Source organism: Rutilus rutilus (assembly GCF_951802725.1).
Source record: "Rutilus rutilus genome assembly, chromosome: 11".
Taxonomy (NCBI): Eukaryota; Metazoa; Chordata; class Actinopteri; order Cypriniformes; family Leuciscidae; genus Rutilus; species Rutilus rutilus.
This window is the reverse complement of record NC_140216.1, coordinates 12,803,033-12,826,709: the sequence shown is the minus strand read 5'-3', so window position 1 is coordinate 12,826,709 and position 23,677 is coordinate 12,803,033. Positions and strand designations below refer to the sequence as shown.

The following is a 23,677-nucleotide window of genomic DNA, read 5'->3' as shown; positions in this document are numbered from 1 at the left end:
GCTCTGCCTTGGCAGAAGCGGGACGCGAGCCGCGAGGAACGCAAGCTAAGTCGCCCTCCTCTAAGAGCGATCGGTGATCGATTTTTCTTTTTTTTTTTTTTTTTTCTGGGTGAAAAATAGCAAATTCTAAGACAGACAAAAAACAACAGGGACATAGATTCACATAGAGCGTTTTCTGAAGACACAGAAGCTGACGCTGTTTGGTTCAGGTGTGCTTTATAGTTTCTCGGTCGATGACGTCACATGGCGTTCCGTCACGCTGTTAGACTGGTTTCATACGTGCTTCATGACGTAATCACGCAGAGGCGTTCCCAAAGCGTTTCGACGCATCTCGAGTTCCTTTGAAAGGGAACTTATATTTATATGCATTTAATGTAAGCAGTCTTACATTATATAAAGATCTCACTGATTTTTATTACAAGCTATTAGAATTTCATCTTGCTGTTTGGCCATATAATTATCAACAATGTATCAAATTGAATGTTTTTGCTCTGTTTGGGAATAAAATGCAGGTGTTTTTTCTTCCTCGTGCTTGAGCTCCATATTCTCACCATATCAACGTATATGAGCCATAAAATGGTTATTTATCATACACATATGCAAAATTGTCTAAAGGTTTTAAAAAATATATTTTTCTGTCTATTATTTGAGGCTTTACAGGGTTAAACAACACAAAAGAACAGGAAATTCTATAAATAAAATCTATAAGGACTTTGCAAACTCCACCGCTTTATGTGTCTGTTGGATTAATTGAAAAGATTCAAATGTTCTGTTTGGCTATGTGTGTGATCAAAATAGTGTATCTTTAAACAGTATCTTTAAAATTTGTCTTTGTGTTGAATACCCACAGAGCGTGAAAATCCTGACTTACAGAGAGCCTCAAAACCCAGAGTACAAAGACTTCGTTTCCAGACTGAAGACAGATGCCATGGACATGTTTAACTTCAGCGTGGAAGATTCTCTGGTAAGATTTTTCAGTGGCCAACTTGTTCTTGTGCTTTTCAAGAATAATGAAGTACAGATCATGCAACCAAGTCAGTGTTCCAATCTATATTTTTATTTTGTGTCCGCAATATTGTAGCTAAAAGCTTCTTCTCAAACTACTGCTAAACAGTGATATTAATGAACAAAAATAATTGTTTAAAATATTTTAAATTCCAAAAAGCAAAATAAATGGTTAACCTTGTGAAAAAGAACACTTTAGCATACATTTAAAAAGAGTATACTTTTTACAGAAATAATATACGGTAACACTTTATTTTACAGTGTCCTTGTTACATATGTTACATGTACTTACCATAGTAATAACTGTAAATTATGCATAATTACTTGCAACTAACCCTCAACCAAATCCTAATCCTACCCTAACCCTATAGTAAGTACATGTAGTTGCTTAATATTGCTCAGTATTTAAATATAAAGTGTAACTATAATATACTACAGTATAAGCAAATTAATATGCTTAAGTGTAAACTTAATGTAATAATTGAACTAAACATTTTTTTTTACTTAAGGCATGAAAGTGCATTGGTGACCTTTTCTAGTAATATTATTGTAACATTTAGGTTCTCAAAGGACGATGAAGACAATGAAGATACAAATAATAAGAGGATTTATTCTGAACACGATTACTAGCCAACATACGATACAGTGTGCACATAACACAAACAATAACAGAGAACATAGAACAGAGAGGAACTTAAATACACTGATGAACAAAGTTTCAAAGAACAAAGAAGACAAGGTGATAACGATGATCGCTGGGAGGTGCGGGTAATGGTGGAGTGAGTGCAGGTGTGAGCCGGAGAGGATGAAGGGACATGTAGTGCAGATGGTGACTAGGCTACGTTCACACTGCAGGCTGAAACGACCCAATTCCGATTTTTTTGCCCCTATGCGACCTGTATCTGATCTTTTCATGACAGTCTGAACGACACAGATCCGATCTTATCAAATGCGACCCAGGCCACTTGGGCCTCGTTTACACTGCAGGTCTTGATGCCCAATTCTGATTTGTTGCCTAAATCCGATTTTTTTGACTGTCTGTTTACACGTTCTTTAAATTGTGACCCATATCCGATTCATATGTTTACACTTGCCATGGCTAGTAGCCTATATCTGAAACATATCGCGCATGCTTAAAGGGTTAAATTCTCTTGCACAAATGGACGGACACAAAATATGTTTCATGCTCTGCGATATGCAAAGTTGCCAAACACCACTTTTGAATAAGAAACCATGTCTATAAAACTCGTTATCCACGAATCACAAGCGTATCGGTGAGAACACTCGTTAAAACAACATACACACACCCGAACTTGACTGCACATCACATATTTGAGATTACTGATACTGCTTTCATTCGTAATGCAACGGACCGATCTACGGCACATAAATTAAGGGCTGTTCACTGTTATACAATAAAGAGCCTGCACAGCGACAAGAAATAGAAATTAACACAAAAAAACTGTCTAGAGCCTTTACTTACACAACACTGACAGTGGAGTTGCGCTCAGGAGTAGAGCAGCTATGGACAATTTTCTTTTTCTTTTTTGAGCGGCTGCGGACAAATTCTTTCTATGCACACACAATATTACATCACAATCTGCGCGCATGTTTTAAAAATATAATTGAACATGTAAATAGTCCTAGCACTTTTTAAATTTAAATAGCCCACTTAAAGTGTTTATTACAAATAAATTATTAATTGCTTAAAATGAATAAATGTAAATGAACAAAAATTTTCGTTAAATTTACAATCATGTGAAAACACTTCCCGTGCCCCTCTCCACATTCCTCTCCTACAATGACACAACGTTTCGTCGGGCCATCCATCCCTTTGTAGATGTGCGTCGGGGTTTCTCTCGTCATTAAACCGCGGAGACGTTGCCTAATGCCTCAGAAAATCCGATCTGCCTGTTTACATGACAGTCGCATTGGCACATATCCGATTTATTTCCACATATGAATGAGGCCTGAAACCGATCTGGAAATATCCGAATGCATGCGTTTTTTTCCTGTTTACACTGTCATAGAACACATCCGATCTGTGTCACATGTGAGCAAAAAATCGGAATTGGGTCACATTTCACTGGCAGTGTAAACGGGGCCTTGGGTATGTGGTCCCAAATCCGATACATATCCGATCTTTTGAAATGCGACTTCAGTCTGAACGGCCAGGTCGCATATATCCGACCCGCACGTCATTGATACGCAAAAAACTTCATAATTCTGCATTGAAGTAGTCGTCGGTTTGAAAACGGACTGCATATTCGTCGAGCTGAGGTAAATCTGCCGAACGGGTCGACCTCGACGAGCCCGTTAATTAAAAAAAAAGAAAAAAAGCCCACGGCCATTATATATACGTTATGTTAACTTATTTGTGCTGAATCTGATATTAGATAGGTCAGCGTCAGCGGCTGCTGTCTGGCTCTTGTGTAACGGTCGCTGCGCGCGCTCATGTGTGTGTGTGTGTGTGTGTGTGTGTGTGAGAGAGAATCACAGTTAGTTAAAGTTTAGTTACAGTACTTCCGCAAACAACAAGTGATGTCGTTGACCGTTGAGTACTCTTCTGCGCATGCGGGTCACTTCTGGGTCATTTCACGTTCACACAGGAGATCACAAAAGGTCGCATTTAATTGGAAATGTGAATGGCCTTACAAAAAAATCGAATTTTTTCAAAAAATCGGAATTGAGCATTAAGCCCTGCAGTGTGAACGTAGCCTAACAGATGACAGTGACAATTATATTATCTGCAAGTGCAATTTTCAAAAGGTGTACAAGAAGGAAAACATTTTGAAAATAACTTATATTGTTTATGTTTATATTGATGCTGAGCACTTTGCATTCAACATCGGTGCATTTACATTTCAAATAATGGCAGTTATTTAACATCTGACTGAATATTAGTAAATGGATATCTGCTATACTTCGCTTCGCTTCACGTCGTGCCACGATACAGCACAGCCTCTCGTACCTTATTGCTTTTATAAAACGTCAGAAAAAATATGTATCTATGCAACTTTCATGAAGTAAAATCACTAAAAGTCTTCCTTCCGCTGGAAAAAATAGTCCCTGTCCGTAAACAGCAACAGAAGTTACAGACATTATTTCGCCATTATGGTGGCAAAGACTGTCTTTATGAGTGAGTCAGTCAGTAGTGACTGTCATAAGACTTTTAAATTGAAATCCATTTTACTGTCTATGTATTGAAAGGACTCAAACTTGTGAACACGGAAAAGGAACACGCAACTGACAAATGATTAGGGCACTGGAAAACCCATTGACTGTTAAAAGGACAAGATATCGCAGCGGATTGACTGTTAAAAGGACAAGATATCGCAGCGGACATTCAAACAGATTTTTTATTATGAATATAGAACTGACCTGAAGAAAAATGCTATATATACTCTGTAAATGCAGGTACACTCGCTTACTCTATCTCTCAATTCTCTACTCAATGAACAATATCAATGAGAACAAACATTTACGTTGCTAGGGGTGTTGTGTAGTGATGCATAGTACCGTTGGGTAAAGCGGTCATAGCCGTGTTTTATTGTGAACAAAACACAGCTATTGACCAATCAGAATCAAGGATTAGCATGAATACATATATCACAACATGCTCATGTTACAAGCAAATATTAGCATTATTGTGATTAACGTTTTGAGTTATTAAAAATTGTTATATAGAGAAATGTTAAACAAATTATTATTATTTTTTTATTTCCTAATTGAATAATCCTTTTATATAATAATCCTGAATAAAACTTTAACGTTTTTTAGGAGTATATCTTATGTATACTGCCCACTCATATTGATTGTAAGCAAAAGTGTTTAAGAAACCAGATAAACAGATAAATGCAGTAAAGTCTTTTATTGATTGTAAACAGATTTTTGGGAGTCGTCCCTTGAGAACAAGCCACTGGAATGCAATTACTGTTCTGAAATTCAATCCTGATGATTTTTTGAAACCACATGGTTCCCATGTTAAAGGAATGTCAATCTAGTGCACACATAAGACCCCAGACTTTGAAGCTTATTCAAGAATGAGAACGGTTTCTCCAAGACGTAGTACATTGTCACCTTGACTTAATGGATTACTGCTGCACACTAACTCTCAGTTCACCTCTCATGTTTCTCATGGAGAATTACCCCAAGGTTTAGACAATAAGAATGAATTGCACCTACTGATTGCATTTTTTGCTTGCTTACATTTTCCAAGTTGTTTTAGCATCCAAATCACTATAGCAATTATGTAAATCAGATGAACGCACAGACTTACAAAATCACCCTTACGAAAAAGAAGTTTATTCAAGTGTTCTACAGTATTAGTATACTTCTTTTAAACTAAAAATAAGAAAGTATACTTTGTCTACATTTTATATATTTCTCAAAAATATACTTAAAATTACACTTAAGTGTACTTGACTTGTACTGAGAGAAAAGTCCAAGTATATTTGGCCTGTACTTGTACTCAATCTTTTGATCGAGATATACTTAAAAGTATAATTAAGTATTCAAAGTATACTTGGCTTGTAGTTGTTTTAACTCTTTTGATCGTGTAGCCTATTGAATATACTTTTTTTACATAGTTTTTTATATACAGTCTAATGAAACTTACATTGTTTGAAAATATTGATTAGAATATTGATATAAAACAGATATGTTTCTAATTCTGCGTTTCTGAATTTTTGTGTAGGCTAGTCCACTGGTAGCGTATAGGAATTTACTCTAATTCTACTTTACTCTTTCCCCACCATTGACTGAATTTTCCAGCTATCCCTGTTTTCACAGTTATACGGTAGGGGGCGCTATATGACACATCTTCTAATACAGAATCTCCGGATCAAAACACAGGAGAAGAAGAAGCTGAAACAAGTGATAGAATATTGCTCATGTTATATGTAAAATAACATGATCATCAAACATTAAACAGCATGTAAATCAAAACTGCTTAATGTTACCAAATGAAATGTCGAACCCATGAAGAGAAAACGACTGTGAAGCTTTGGGGTTGTTGGACTCGATCTACTCCATCTGTGTTTTGATCATCGTTCTGAATCTGATCAAGGCTGATCAATGTGATTTTCTCAACTTTTTTGTTGAAAATGTTGCCTTTCTTTATGAAACTTACCGACATTCAAGTGTTGATAAAAAAGAATGCATGAAGCTAATAAAATGTTTTTAAAATTAAAGTACAGTTAAAGGTATTTTTCAAGTATAAAAAATAATATCTACATTTGAACATAGTAGTATACTGCAAGTGCAAAAATAATATATAAATAGTAAACTATAAGTATAATGTTATATGCACTTAAAGAAAACTTACAAGTATACTTGCAGTATAAATTACTAAACTAGTAGTTTACGGAGAGTACACTTCAGTGTATACTTTCATAAACTAAAAAATGTACTGCTTGTATTAAAATAGTAAACTACTAGTATACTTAGTATACTTAAGTTCACTTGTAGTACAGATGCATTACAAATGAGAAACCTAGTTGTGCACTTAAAGTTTACTACTGTTACACTTATAGAACACTTAAACGTATACTTTTATATACTAAGAGTGGGCCAATTTAGTCCCAAGCAGTATTGAAATAGTACACTTACAAGTTTACTACAAGTACACATTGATATTAGTATACTTACTACATAAAGTATACTTAAAAATATACTTGAACATTACTTAAGTATACTTCATAAAATTAACTTGAAGTATACTTCTTTTTCGTAAGGGCAGTGTTGATGGCAATTTGCACAGGGCAGTTCCTCAGCATTCAAGCCTCAATTCAAGTTTTGAGTGCTAGGTTTGTGAATGATGCTGCAAACCTCCACAATGTACTATACTATAGCTCTCCACCACTGCAATCCAGACACCTGAGTTATTTCTTTAAAGTGCCCCAATTATGCATTTTAAAGGCCCCTAATTTTGTTTTGGAGTCTCCTACAACAGGTTTACATGCCTCAAAAGTAAAAAAACGGTTTCATTTTCTCATAATGCATTGCATATCACATGATTCTTAAACGACTCGATGGATGAATCAGTCTCTCTAAATCCCTGCTTTCCGAGAGCCTGCTCTGCTCTGATTGGCCAGATGAGATTTGAGAAGCAGTCGTCAGTAAAATGACGTGTTGTGGGCTGGTCAAGTTGTTCGCAGGTGGACAACGTTCAACATAGGTGGGCATTATGCAAATGTATCTTCTAGTGACGTAGAACCATACAGCAGTAGGATTCAAAACACAAACGACTAGTAAAGGCGGTTCAGAGTCGATTCTTTCTTTTGGGAGACAATAACTTTATTTATTGTCCACTTTCGACTTTACAACTTTGCAGAACGTTTACATTCACAAACAGCTTTATTACACACTGCATGAAAGGGAATATTCAGAAAAAAACATAATAGGGGCACTTAATGACAAAAGTAGTGAGAGCGATAGTATGCATCAGCACGTGTGCGTTTCACCGGTCCAAACTTAAAGCAACACTAAGTAGGATTTTTTACCTTCAAATAATGTTTCCAAACTCGTTTCAGTGGTTCACTTATGCCACCGCTTTGCGGTCCTTTATCTGGTATATCCACGCTATGTAAGATTGCCAGATCGGGTCGCGTTTCTGTAGTTCTAATGAGACATAAGAAAACTACAAATTTGACTTGCTTTACGGCAAGCGTTACAATTGTTGATTCCAAAGCCGGTGCAGGATAAACAGCGAGCGTGCGCGTGCGCGTGCGACAGTAGGATGCGGTAGGCTAAATTATTTACGACAGCGGTAATGGACAATTCCGCTTCCAACCTGTAGGGCGACCGCAGAGGAAAAGTTCCTTGGTGTTGCTTTAATGAGAATGAGTGGGAAAATATTTGAAATCTCTGCTTAATTGATAAAACAAACTGCAATGATCCGGAAAAAAAAGTGGGAAAAGAACAAAACAAACAGCTTTGTTGCAAAGCGGCAGTTGTTACTAAACAACCTTTCTACATCCAGGCCAATAGGTGTCAGTATAGTGTCCAAGACCACTGGTATATTGGAATGAATGAGAGGTGGTTAAATGTAAGCAAAAATCTGTCTGCTAATATACTGAAATAGCGCAATGTTAATTGTGCAAGGCATGCTTAAAAATCTGGTGCATTTTATATTAAGGCTTATTTGCATAGAAAGGGAGTATTTTTGCCCCGGCTTGATTTAAAAATGCTTGTCGCAACCCGTATTGTCAGGTTAAATTTATTTGTATAGTGCTTTTCACAATACACATTGTTTCAAAGCCGCTTTAAAGAAAATCATACTGTTAATTTTTATAGTATCTTAATATCCTCTTGCCTTATAGTCACATTTAGCAGACCTGGGGGATAATATTGTTGACATTTTACAACAATACAAGCAATCAAGCAGTTGACATTTGCTATATAGTATATATCGCCCTATGTGAGTGTACTGTATGTATGCAGAAAAGGTATATGTATATAATGTATGTATATACATATTTATATATCCGATTTTATATAAAGAGTTGGGCAATAATATAGTAACATTTTGTGAAGAAATAAAAAACTGCACATAATGCAACTGCAAGATGGACTGAGGGCAATGTAGGAATGAGACAGGGTTATTTGTTGACATCTGGTTTTGTATGCTAAAGTTACACAACAGTGCAATGAATTTGCCACCTTTTTGTGTTTTACTTTGTGGCAAAATACACTCTCACAGAAGATCTTAAACATCTAACCATAACACGTGCTTAATGGGAAGGGAGGTTTATATTTAGGTTCTTCAGGGGTTTTGGGGTAGAAAGGAAATTGGCCCCCCGAAATAGAATGAGATGGTTGTTCTTAGTCTGAGATGATTGAAGCTGCATGTCTGCTTGTTTGTGCTCCGACATTAAATGTCACCCAGTACGCGCCCAGAAAAAACCCAGATGCATGTGTGCGGGATGAGTAACCTTTCACTGACAGTGGGGAAGTGTGGTAATTACCCTTAGCTGCAGGTCTCCTTGTGTGAGTCTGTCACCACAGAGGAGTCTGTTAGCTCGAGATCAGCTCAAGGCTATTAAAGATATGTGCCCTGCCTGAGCCTACTGCCTACCCGTCCTTTGAATCTTAACTACAAGCTTTTGAGTGTTTTATACAACACACCTACTAATGACCTTCTAGAAGAATGGATTCTGATTTGATCTTCTCAGTTTAAGCTTTGATAATAATAGTAGTACCTGCCAGATCCATTTATCCTCTGTCAGCTGTGAGGTTTTCTGCTTCCCTTGAACTCTTCTAAAAAAGGGTTCATGAAAGGTTCTTTCTAGCACCTTAGATTTGGAAAAGAGCTATTTTCTTTTAGGTGTTTAGGGCTTTCGAGTTTCTTATATGGATCTTTGGAGATTTAAAAACCGTGCGACTTCCTTCCATGTAACTAAAGGAGAAGTTTAGCAGAAAGACCACACTGTTGTTTTCCAAACCAACCAGAATCTGTCGTGTTAGGGTGTGCAGTGAAGGTATTATATGTATATGTATATGAATCTGCTGCAGTGATCAAATGATCTATATCTATATCTGTATATTGTTATTGTTTATTACTGTTCCGCTGAAATTATTATTGTTCACTTGTGTTATATTTAAGTTTTGAACAGATTTTAAAACATTAGGCATCATACACTTGCCGACTTTGTAAATGGTTACAGAAAAACTGGGCATCATATGCTAAACGACTGAGGATCACACAATACCAGACTTTCCTAACACAACAAACTCACACAGAAACATACCCATCCTTTTTTAGGAGACACATGACAAATAAAAACTATATGTATTCTTAAATCGGCTGAAAATATAAAACATGTTTGATATCCTCCAGACTGGATGAAATCATAGTCTGAAGCTAAAAAAATCTGTAAATTTGTGCCCATCTTACACTAAACAATTTTCTGCTAAATCTGTCAAATCTGACTGCCCACAATCTGCAAACTGGCTCTGACTTATGGCAACTTGCAGTAGCCCCTTTCACACAGCAATCCCGGTAAATTACCGTAAAATTGCCAGAACGACTTTACTGGTAAATTCAAAAATGTGCTGTTCACACAAGCAACAGCATTCTGGCTTTTTACCGGTAACAGACCATTCACACATCAGTGACAGAAAATACCAGGAAACTTTGTGATGAGTTACTTCTAAAGTTGTTAACAAATCTCTTTATCCGCCCCGGATGAGGAGAAGTGCTTTAGTTTCGATATCACTCCAATTTGAAGACATTTGTAAACAGTGCTGAGTAAATGCGTCATCTGCGTCATCATTTTATGAATGACCCAGAGTGGATTTGGAGTCTGAGGGGATAGAGAAGGGCAGGGGGAGATAAATCCATAGCTAGAGACTTTTTCCTCCACAAAAAATAAATAAATGAATAGCCAGTCATAGCCATAGAGTGTTGAGAAAAAAGACATCGCAGCGGAGGCTTGCCTCCTTTGGTATATATCAACCAATCATCGCAGAGACTTAAATAACATAATATTAGTTTGAACTGCTCCCGCTGATAATCTAGCAACTACCTTAATTATGGAGAGTAGTGATATTGAATATTTGACCGCCAACAAATTTACCAAGATACGAATTGAACAGCTACTAATTAAAAATGAAGGAACACACACATACCTTGTGCACCCTAAAAGGCTGTTCTATTTCTGTTTCTTTGGATTATTTCCTGAATGACTAAGTAATAATAATGTGTAATAATAATAGTAATAATGCTTTTGAACTTTTTTTGTTACAGGTTTTCTCAATCGCTTTGGCTCAATTCTCGAATGAGACTTTTTTTTTCTCAAAACAACAAGTTCAGGTCTCTGAACAATTAATTTCTTGTTCACATCAGATTTAGATTTCTTAGTGATTTAAGCAATTTTCATGTGTTTTGGCACGTTTGTGCAAAAGAGTAAGTACAATTGTCTACAATTTGCACAACATCTAAATGCACATGGCTTGTTCATCAAAACTGATGAACTGACTCTCAGTGAAACTGTCAAACTCTTCACAACTTCTAAACATTCTTTCATCGTGTGAGCCTCCACATGCAAAATGATCCATTCAGTTGTCAAAATCTGTCAGACTTGCATGTATTTTCCATAAATACTTATTTCATGGAATATTTGTAATGTCTGCTGAATTGACAAATGGTCTGCCATTGTTGTGAAATAGGAATCAAAATCTAACCAATCAACCAAACAAGTTTGGAAGCATACAGTAGGCTATATGGAGTTTGCCCAGCACAATCACTGGCATTTTTGAACATGCAGGAACATCTAAATCCCTAAACAGCAATAGCAGTTTGTTTTTGTAGAAATGTGTTACATATAAACTGAAAATACACAGTTGCTTGTCGTGGAAGAGCAATAGGAAGATGTGTAAGAATATGTGGTGTTAGGGAAAGACATACTGTAATAAAATATGTAACAATGAAAGAGCAACTGTGAATTTTCAGTTTAAATGTACCACATTACAACAAATATGTGCTGTATAAATAAAAATGTTCAGTCCCACTTTATATTAGGTGTCTTTAACTACAATGTACTAACATTTACAGTAAATTAATAATTTGATACAATGCACTTATTGTGTACATGTTTTTACATTGCACACCTAAATAACATAACCTGCATGTTATTACAAATAATACATCTAGAATTACACTGTTGACTACTCCCTTACCCTTTAAACCACCCCATACAACAAAGCCTATCCCTAACCTTGCCCATATCCCACCTCAATAGCAGCAAAAGTGTTTTGCAACACTGTACTTATTTATGTAAGTACATAATAGATAAGGACACCTAATATAAAGTGTGGCCAAATGTCCATTTTCCTTTTGAGTACTACAGTATTGACTTTTCCTAGTAAATTTTTTACTTACTGCTGAAATCTAAATCTAAAAAGCTTAGTGTGATACTCAAGAGCATTCAACTAGACAAAACTGACATTCTTGTACAGTGTAAAAAACAGACATGAAATTTGTATTTAACAAATATATCCGTCGTGAAAAAACATCTAAACATTTTGACCAGTACGGCTCACACAATGACAGAAATACTTTTTATGTTGGTGGCTTTGGCAAATTTACTGACACAAAAACTAGGTTTTTGGCATGAATTAAATGTTTTGGGTGAGTTACTACATTTTGCAGACATGCAATAGAGTTCTGATGTTCCAGCAAACAGTTGTGACAATTACACTTACAGTTTCAAGAATGTTAAGACTGTTTCGGAAAAAAATTGCCAAGGCGATTGAGAAAAACTGTAATACGGGCCTGCTTTGAGAATTGTTTTTGTTGGATCATCAAAGAAACTGTGATGACACTAACCTGTGAATACTTACCAGTATTGAGTTCTGTTTATCACCAGAAAGTTTGAGAAAACCTACCTGTGAATACTTAGTTCTGTATTCTTATATTAAGACTGTGTTTATATTTACCTGTGAATACTTACCTCTTACCTGTCCTAACTCCATACTATTCTGAATTTCTGTGAAATGTACCATACGGTTTGTCCATGCTTATCTCACGCATTGCCTGTTTAATCCTGATTTTACATATCAACCAAAAAATATACCGGGATAACCTGACATCTCTCGAGACTCCTCTGCTAGTTCGCTATTAATGATATGCTAAAGCCCGCCAGCACGTTGACATGATTGGTTACAAGGTAGTTTTTGACGTCAGAAACTGCAGCGATTTTAAATCGCGTTTTTGAGACTGTCTCTGGTTCACTGCAGTTTTAAGGAGAAAATACTCAGCAATGGTGTTGACTTATGAATTTGCACATGGTTTGTCTTAAAGCACATTAAAAACACCACATATAAACAACATTAAAAACTTGATTTTCACCACAGGGGGACTTAAATAAAAATAAAAAAATCCTCAGGAGAGGATCCCCAGACCACTACAATTAGTGAGCTGCCACTGCTGCCTGTGTGTGTATTAAAAACATAGCCAAGACTTAATAGAAAGCCTGGAAAGTGTTGCTGCTGTGTTTTTATAGATAACTATTTGATGAGATATGCTATACGCTCTGTGCACAGTCAAATTATTTTCTGAAGTCTAATAAGGTGTCTGCAACTCTTCTCACTGTTCTGTCGTCTGTCGTTCTAGTCTGTTAGCCTGATGCATCCATTCATTTCCCCAGGGCAGTGAGCTCATTTGGAAGGTTCCCTCTGCCCACAGCTCACATGTCTATCTCTCCAATTAGTTGTTCCTTTCACTACTGCCATATTACTATAGCCAAACACATTCTTTCTCTCTCTCTCATACTCTTTGGCTCTCTCTTTCTCTGTCCTTGTACTTCATTTGGTGTACTTCATATCATGTTTCGCTGCCCATTTCATCATGGAAGGCCTAAATTCTCCATTAATACATTCTTCCAAAGCATTGTTGAACAATTTCTAATTGGATGGCCCATTTCACTGTGTGACTATCCATAGAAAAATCTCCAAAGGGAGATTCCTTTTTAGGGTATTTAATATACGGTACAATGAGGGTTCCCATGTAGAAACTTCTAACGGTGGGAACAAAGATTGCAGACATCCATAGGTGACAGAAACAGTTGAAATGGACTGGGAATTATGGGTAATGAAGGAAGGATTACGTGTGTCCATTGCTGTGGATATAGTAGTTAATATAGTGTCATTAGTAGTTCTTGTTAAGGCTATTACTATTTCTCTTTTTTTTTTCAGAACCCCTAACCTTAAAGTCCCTGTAAAGGCAATTCTACAAAAAAATTCTAAACACATTATAAGTGCTAGAAATGTATTGCTAAAACATGTTACAAAGACTGAGAACTGTGAAGTACTAAATTGTGGAGTTAGACCGTTTAACAGTTTTTCACCCTTGCTGTGAGCCGGATTTTTTGGGCGGGGCTAAAACGGGGGCTCGATGACGCACTGCGACCCCCTGAGCTTGATTGGGCCCCTACTTGATGACGCACGGAGTCACTAAGCCTATCGCTCAATCGCGAGTTACTATCAGACAGCCTACAGTTTGCTAGCTACTATGCCCACGGCTCTGGCTATGCCTTCGTCATGTAAATGCGTATTCCCTGGATGCAATCACTTAGAAAACAGATCGGTGTCCTTATTTAAATTTCCGAAAAATGATCATATCAAGAAGAGGTGGATTTATCTTGTGAAGAGCTAACGTTACCTTGATGGAGAGCTGATGATCACCACCACACCCGCCTCTGTAGAGATCAGGATAGTTTACTTTCGTTGGAGACAACTGGAATTCACTGATAATCCGCTGTTACTGGTGAATGGGGCCGAACCGAGCTGTGCGCGAGTCATATTTCCCGCGAGTGGGCGTGGTTTCAGCGCAGCCAGCGGACACGCCCCCAGCGTTTGAGAGCTGAGACTACTGCTCATTTTTTCGAGATTTTGATAGCTTATTTTATTTACTTGGCGGCTTTTTTAATCATTGAAATTGGGCTGGGTGGCTAATAACACATTTTTCGGTGGTATGACAAACTCAGAACACATACTTAATTTTGACTTTACAGGGACTTTAAGTATTCCTTTTCAAATCATTTAGACTTGTGATTTTTGCATGTTGGTAAAACAGACAAAAAACCATAGTCATAGTCATATAGAGACCAGAATATAAAAAATAATTTGGAGTGGAAGCTTTTCACTTGAGCCAGTAAACAACCACCTAGAACACCCTAGCAACCACATTGTAACCCTGGAAACCACTCAAAACATCCTGGAAACTGCAATGCAGCAACACCCAGGCAAACACCCAGAACACCCTAGAAACTGTGTAGCAAGAACTAGGCAACTACATACAACACCCTAACAATTACATAGCATAATCACCCTGAATACCACATAAACAGCATAGCAACACCTTGGCAACCACCCTGAACACCATTGCAACTATGTAGAAACACACAGGCAACCACCCAGAACACATTAACAAACAACACCTTGGAAACCAACCAGAACACCCTGGCAACCACATAGTAACATCCTGGCAACCATCCAGAACACCCTGGTAACTGCCAGGCAGCAACACCCAGGCAACCACCCAGAATATACTAACAACTGCATAGCAACATCCAGGCCACCACCAAGAAAGTCTTAGCAACTAGCACCCCTAACATTTACATTTACAGAAAATGCTTATTTAAATATGCTGTATATTGGTCTCTCTTTTTGTAATAGTCACAGTCTGAATCTGTAATTGCTTTCAATCCTTTATTTTGACTTCACAATGTTTTTTCTCAGTATCTCTCAGCCTGTTGACTGGTTTTTTTTCGGTCTGGATCACATTTTTTCGACTAGTCCTCCCCCATCTCCCACGCTCTCAGTCCGTTCAACCTTTTACCCAGAATTTGCATTTCATTGCACTGTTTTCTTTCTCTAGGACACTAGCAATCTCCTTTTCTCCTTCCATAATTTCCCGATCCGCCATCACCCACAGATGTTCTGTATTGATGAGTCTATGGTCTGTCTATAGTTGCTATGACAACCACACTTTTGTACATCTCTCTGCCTCCTTTCGCTTTTTGGAATATGTTCCCCTCCATTTCATTATAGTAAGGCAGAGCTCAAGAGTTTGCCAGAAACCATCTGGCTCTGCGCCACTGACTTCTACCTTGTTCTCTCTTAATTGCTGACAGTCTTATTATTAGTAAGGTGATAGTTACTTAAATTTGGCTAGATTTTAGTAGTAAGTAAAGCTGATCTCAGTTCAGCTGGAATTCTATCCAGTTCCACTTCAAACAATACATACCGTTTGATGATAATGGTATGGATGGTTTGTGAGGTGGACAGATGGCTGATGTTTGGCTGAAAATGCATCTCTCCCTTGCCTAAATTTAGCCAGTTTTTTATTTATGATCAGTTTTTTTATTGCCCTGGATATTTGAATTATCACAGAGGAAAATTATATTGCTCAATGGTTGTGGTGCACACTGGTGCTTCAAGTATCAAATTCGTCACAAATATTTCTCTTAATTTGTTCTGGTGAAATAAAAAATATACACAAATTTGTTAGGTCTTGGAAGAATTTTTTTACGTATACTGGTAAATCTGGGCACAATTTGTGGACTGTTGTGTGGTGTTATTGTTAACTAAAACTAACCCTATTAAAAGTAATTTTCAGTAATGGAAATAAAGCTAAAACAAAGTAAACAATATTAAACCTTTAACTTAAAAAAATTAAAAGCTGCCTTGACAATAATTGAAATAATTGTTAAATTGAAGTACTAAAATTACTAAAACTGAAATAAAAAGCTATAGAAATATTTAAACAACAATAATAATAATAAATGACAAAAGCACATAACAAAATGACTAAAATGAAAATGTAAAAAATATAATTATAATAATAAGTACTATGGCAGTAAATGAATAATACAAAATAACGCTGCTGTTTAGATCTATTCTCAAGCTCTCGAGAAGACGTGAGAATACTGGAGTAAAGCGGGAGGCAAAGTCTCAATTTGTTTCTCAATAAATCTCATTGCTTTTTTTTGGGTCTCATAATGTATCTGCAGTAGATGCAGATCCTCTTTTCACTGCGCCACATGGGAAAATAGTTCAGATTGGAGCAGGCAATTATTGGATCAGATTCTTATTCAAACAAATGCTAAATGCATAAATGTAAATACAGTGGTGATAAATGGCAGAGCAGACCTACATTTTGAATAATCACATGTCAGTGTGAGCTTTCTGAACAGTCTCTCATGCACATGTTCACATACCAACATTACAGCAGCTGATATATGTACATGTTTACCCAGTTAAATACCTGTCCCTAAAGACTGCTGGGAAACAGCGGTACTAAAACCGTTCAAGTCTCTCACAAGATTTTCACACATGTGGGGTGGTTGTAATCATGACTGAGTGGCACGTAGGGGTAATAAAGCATGCCAGTGTGTAATTTAGTGTCTTTGGTTGTGTTGCTCTCTGGTGTATGTGTTTGTGTTCTCAGAGTTATGGGAAGTTGGTAACTCTAGCAGAAAACGTAATTAAAAAACACTACTTTTTTCATGCCGGTCATTCCTAAAAAAAGGTTGTCAGATTTAGCTCACTTTTGGGTACCCAACATATAGTACAGACACAAGGGTGGTAGGATTGATATTCAGCAAGTTAATATCATCTGCAAATTACATCATCATTGGTACTAATGTTAATGACAAGACAATTGATGGACATTATTGAAGTTTTACTGTAGTTTGAGAACAAAAGATTCTGTGTTTATTTCATAACTGCATGCATATACAGTAAGTCTCTTATTCTCACCAATACTGCATTTATTTAATAATAAAAAAAAAACAGTATGTGAAATATGATTACAATATAATATTATTATTATAATATAATTGTTACGGTAGCCAGCCCTTCTGGATTATCCTTACTCAAGTTTCAGCGCCCCCTTTTGTATGTTTATGGACTCACGTACTTGCTTCCTAGTATGCATTGTTGACTGCTGATTGACTATCACCTGTTCTGATTTAACTCTGATCAGTTAACCTATATCTGGCCTGTTTCTGGATTCCGTTTGCCTGCAGCCCGCCCTTGATCTCCAGCCTGGTTCTCGACACGCCTCTGTTTAACCCTGAATCTGTTGATGCTGAATCTTATCTTTGACTGAGTCTTTTATTTAATAAATAATTGCACTTGGATCTGCCTCTGTCATCTCAATCATAACAATAATATTAATAACTGTTTTCTATATAATATATTTTAAAATGTAATGTATTCCTTTGATGGCAAAGCTGAATGTTAAGCAGTGTCACGTGATCCAAGAAACATTTCTTATCAATGTTGAAAACAGTTGTGCTGCTTAATGTTTCTAGAAACCATGATACATTTGTTCAGGATTCTTTGATTTATAGAAACTTCAAAAGAACTGAATTTATTAAAAATATTAATATTTAGTAAAATTATAAATGTGCTTAAAGTCACTTTTGATCAGTTTGATGCCTATTTTTGCTGCATAGAAGTTATTCATTCTCATTGAAAAACAGTTAAATGTTAATGCATAAAGGACACCACTCAGCATATATAACATCAACTAAAACGTTTCTATGTGATTGGTTCTGTTAGTTGTTGTTGGCACATAGTTGCTATCGTGTTCTAAGTGATTGCAAGCTGGTTGCTTACTGACTGTAAAAAGTTAATGCAACATTTTATTCAACACCTTCCAATTCATCACGTCTGTTTCACACTGCCTATGTTACCACCGTCTGCTAATTTCAATGTCAATTTTAATATCAACAGGTTACAGCCTTCGCGCGGCGAGCGTGAGCCATGCAGTGCTACATACTGTACTGTAGCAAGAGTGTTCTAGATGTGCAGAAGACACGCAGAACTTACCAGAAAACATGCCGAAAGTACACTATAAACATTATATATCTGCAATATATAAATAAATGAAGTAACAAAATTATGGAAAGAACTACTACCCTGTTACAAAAATACATATTTTAGGCTTCATGCAAGCTAAACACACAGTGGCAAGAACAAAAACAAATTTTATTTAATAAATCTTACTAAATTCAGATGGTTTCAGCATTTTATATTCTGCACTTTTTGGGGTGTGGATTCCGATTGTAACGTGTATATTCTGTTTTAATTTAGTTTTCATTGTGTTCTGGTTCTGTTTGCCTGTTTGACCTAGTTCCCTTTCAGACGCTCGACGACGTAATTGGGATCACTTCAGGGAGCCCTATCAACTTCGAGTGTCTACAGAACGAGCCAATGAACGTTGGCGTGCGTAAATCGCGTCACGCGCCCCGCCCCGCAGCGCGGGTATAAACAGGAAGCAGGCACACGCACACATTGTCTTTCACTTCAGAGCCGAGCTTTTGGTTGACTTCTTAATCTACAAGACTGCCAAATAGAAAACTGAGAAGACTCTCGTCTGTGTTGGTGTGACGGCGCGATCAGCGGTGGCCGCGAGCATTGCAGCTCACAACTGCTGTTTTGTTTGTGTGTCGGGTCAGGTGGGCGTTTCCCTGTGTTAATACACAATGCGGCTACCCCTGGGTGCCTCAGCACAAGAGAGTTTTTCCTGTGTTTTTTCTTTTTTTTTTTTTCTAAAAGAGCAACACAAGCGTGACCCTGCGTCCTTTTCAGGATGTCATTCCGCTTGTGCGTTTCTGGATGCCGTCGTTCCCTGGCGCCAGCAGATGGCCACAGTAGTTGCCTCTCGTGTTTGGGCATTCAACATGCTGAGACAGCTTTTGTGGATAGTTCATGTTCCCATTGCGGGAATATGACTATCACAGCGCTGAGATCGAGACTCGCCTTCCTGAAGGGAGGTGCAGTCCCCTCGCCTATGCCCCGATCTAGCGTCTATTCTGCCCCGCAGAATAGACCTACTTCTGTGCATGACCAGGGTGATCTGAGGATTACCGTGAGGGCTTCCCCGCCGAGACAACCTCCGTGGGCCCCTCACGCCTCACAAGTGCTGCTGCCATTGGAGCCCCTTAGTGAACATCTTGGTCCTTCTCCTGGACGACCAACCGTTTCCTTTGGGGCACCAGCTGACAGATGTCGATCGCAGCATCGGAGGGGGAGCTTCAGTCCTCTGGAGATGAAGACTCGGCTGCGTTACCCCCCTCGGGGCATGTAGTGTTGCCCGAAACCGATCCAGAATGGGCGGCTATGCTTTCCCAGGCCGCCGAGAAGGTTGGGCTTGCGTGGAACCCTCCACCACGTCCCGAACCTTCTCGGTTGGACGATTGGTTTCTCGGGGCGGGCCGCACTGGTTCTCAGTGCGCCACCCCAGTACCTTATTTTCTGGAGGTGCATGAGGAGCTTTCTAGGACGTGGACGGCACCGTATAGTGCCAGAAGCCGTCCTAGTGGCTCCTCTCCCCTCACCACCCTCGACGGCGGGGCAGCTAAGGGGTATGTGGATATCCCCCCAGTGGAGCGGGCTGTTGGGATGCAATTGTGTCCAGCGTCAGCCTCTTCTTGGCGGGGTAATCTACGCCAGGGGTTTTCAACCTGTGGGGCCCGCCCCCCTAGGGGGGCGCCAACACCTATTAAGGGGGGCGCGAGAAACTGTGAATGCAGAGGCTTAAGTGAAACGTGAATGTAAGATAGCAAATCTTTAGTCATCCACTAGAGGGGGCTAGTCCCGCAGCTAATCAGGCGAGGCGACCTCAGTCTCTGTGACGTTGCCATGGTGATATATTAGTTGGCTACAGAGCAGAGGAGCAGAGTTGACGCGATCGAGTTCAAGCTACTGTAAATATTAAAACAAAACAAAAATGGACCGGTGGCTTAAACGTAATAATACCAGTGATAAAACGTCAGGCAAAAAAGAAGAAGAGTGTCCGACTGAACCCGTACAACTTCCGCAAATTGATGTCGAACCCTCCACGTCAACGGGGCTTTCCACGCAGAGAGGATTAATAGCAAAAACCAAAGGCCTGGGTGCATCAAAACGACGAAAGTATGACGAACAGTACATACAATACGGATTCACATGCATCACACTTAATCACGAACCACGTCCACAGTGTGTTGTATGTTCTGAGGTGCTTGCAAATGACAGTTTGAAACCTGTGAAACTAATACGTCACTTACAAACCAAACACCCGACGTTAAAAGATAAACCGGTTGACTTTTTTCGCCGTAAAGAATCGGGATTAAAAAATCAAAAACAAACTATGACCAGCCAAACCACTGTGGCAGTCAAAGCGCTTACAGCATCATATGAGGTGGCGTATTTAGTTGCCAAGGACAAAAAGCCTCATTCAATTGCAGAGAGCCTCATTCGTCCAGCAGCAATGGCCATCTGTAGAAATATGTTTGGAGATAAGTTTGCCAGCGACGTTGAACAAATTCCACTATCAGACAACACTATGAGCCGCCGTATTACTGAAATGGCAACCGACATCAAATGTCAACTAATTGAGAGAATACGGGACGGAATTTTTTTTTCATTGCAATTAGACGAGTCGACAGACATCTCAAACTCCTCGCAACTACTTGTATTTGTTCGCTACCGTCATGAGAGAAAATTGCTTGAAGATCTGTTATTTTGCTCAGCAATGGAAAAAACATGCACCGGAAGAGATATTTTTGAAAAACTCAATGGTAAATTGGATGAACTTGGTCTTTGTTGGGACAACTGTGTCGGTGTGTGCACAGACGGAGCGGGAGCCATGTTAGGGAAAAATAAAGGGCTCGCTGCTTTGGTTCGTGAAGTAGCTCCGCATGTGCGTTTCACCCACTGTATGATCCACAGGGAGGTCCTTGCAGCAAAAACTCTTCCTGACGAATTGAACGCAGTGCTTAAAACAGCAACACAAATTGTCAATTTCATCAAGACTCGCCCCATAAAAACAAGACTGTTTGGCCTATTATGCAAAGAAATGGGGTCAGAATATGAATCGTTACTTTTGCACACGGAGGTACGGTGGCTCTCCAGAGGTAAAGTATTGCAGAGGATATTTGCATTGCGTGACGAACTAAGACTTTTTCTGCTTGATTGTGCATCTTCCTTTGCAATTTTTTTTACTGACCCAAAGTGGCTCACAGACCTTGCATACCTGTCTGACATTTTTGATAGACTCAATACCCTTAATTCGTCTCTTCAGGGCCCAAATTCAAACCTACTAACAATGTCCAATAAAATTGTGGGGTTTGTGAGGAAATTGGAGCGATGGAGAGGGCAGGTTGATGGGGGTAATGTAGACATGTTCCCAACCTTGGATGAATTTCTCACGGAAAATGAGCTTAATTGGGATGATACAAAAAAAGAAATAACTCTCCACCTACAAGCCTTGTCTGCACATTTCAATAAGTATTTTCCTGAGCAGCATAGTTGGAACCAGTACGACTGGGTTCGTAACCCCTTCATCGAAAGCGCAGTGAGTCTGTCATCAAATCAACAGGATGCCCTTCTGGACCTTTCAAGTGACCGAACTTTGAAGACACTGTTTGACTCGAACACACTGCCGGAATTCTGGCTGTCAGTGGAGACAGAGTACGCTGAACTTGCGAGACTTGCAATTGATGTACTGTTGCCTTTTGCCTCAACTTGGCTCTGCGAAGCAACATTTTCTATATTAACTTACATCAAAAGCAAGTATCGCTCGCGCTTATTGACAGTGGACGATGATTTACGGATAGCTGTGTCGGGTATCAAACCACGGATTGGTATGTTGTGCTCTCAGAAACAGGCTCAGCCATCACATTAGGTAAGCTAGATATGTACTGTTTTAATATAACAATTTTTATGCACGCTATATGCAGCACATGTTACGCTCCACGCGTGTTTTGTGTTTGTTTTCATTGATCAGTGCACGTTAGTGTGCTTTGGCACGTGTTGGCTGTTGTGCTCATTATCTTCTCTCTGTCTCTAGCTCACTCTCTCTGCTCGCAGGTTGCTGTGATTGGCCGAGTTGGACGTTAGTCATCATTAAGGCGGCACTTGAGAGCCAATCGGAGGTCGCCCAGCTGGTTTAAAAGGATGGCATGTTCATTCATGCTTTCTCCCTCTCGATCGCGAATTGATCTCTCTGTAGTGGACTGAGCTCTTTGTAGTGGAATGAGTTTTCTGTAGCGAACTGAGCTCTTTGTAGTGGAATGAGTTTTCTGTAGCAAACTGAGCTCTTTGTAGTGGAATGAGTTTTCTGTAGCGAACTGAGCTCTTTGTAGCGCAATGAGTTTTCTGTGGTGAATCGAGTTCTTGTGTCTGTGTCTGAGTTGTTTAAGATTAAGGATTGTTTTGTTATATTTTGTTCTTTGGCGCTGCTTTTGTTCTTTTCCCATTTATTGTTTGTTTGTTTACATTATTACATTGTACATAGTGCACATTATTATTGTTATTTTACTGGATTCAGTGGCTTCGGCTTGTGGTAAATAAAGTCCAGTAATTTTTCTCTTTCAAAGATTGTCTGTCATGTTCTTCCACCTCACTTCACATCCAGCAGCATATTCATATATAAATGTTACGGTACATTCCCAGACTCTTAAAGTTCGTAACACACATAATACAGGTGACTTGTGGAAAGAGTTACTGACGAGTGGAAAGAGTTTTATTGTGAGATTGTTTTGTATGCTGTAGCAAGGCTACGGTGAATGCGCTGTTGGCGCAACTTTTGTTTGTTGATTTGAGTTTTGTAAATAAAACGTGTGAGTCCCAGTCACGCCGACCCTGTCTTCCTTCCAAACACTGAACCTCTTCACAACTTGTATAGCAATGATGTTCGTTTGCACGCACTTTGGGAGGGTGGGGGGCGCGAATGAAATTAGACAAACTTGGGGGGGCGCATATCCTAAAAGGTTGAAAACCCCTGATCTATGCCTCCCGTCCAAGGCCTGTAAGTTTTCGTCCGGTCTAACGGCAAAGGCTTACAAGGCCTGTGGACAGGCTGCTTCCGCCCTCCATGCCATGGCGCTCTTGCAGGTCCACCAGGCCCAGGCGCTCATGGACATGAACGAGGGTGGTTCTGACCCAGAGCTCCTCTGGGAGCTCCGTGTGGCAACCGACCTCGCCCTCCGGGCAATGAAGGAAACCGCACGTTCAGTCGGTCAGGCGATGTCCACCTTGGTGGTCCAGGAGCGCCACCTTTGTCTCAACCTGGCTGACATGAGGGACACCGATAAATATCGGTTCCTGGATGCCCCTCTTTCCCAGGTTGTGGTTGTTGGCACCCACATTTTCAACAAAAGAGCAATTTCTGAAA

General features: G+C 39.0%; 1 protein-coding gene across 1 annotated transcript in view; it reads left to right on the top strand.

Annotated features, from left to right (window-relative positions):
* npr1a (natriuretic peptide receptor 1a) overlaps positions 1-23,677 on the top strand; it is a 116,154-nt gene that overhangs the window by 34,367 nt on the left and 58,110 nt on the right. The window contains exon 4 of the mRNA XM_084424018.1: positions 851-964. Coding sequence (XP_084280144.1) covers positions 851-964 — 114 coding nt within the window. The remainder of the gene's footprint in view (positions 1-850; positions 965-23,677) is intronic.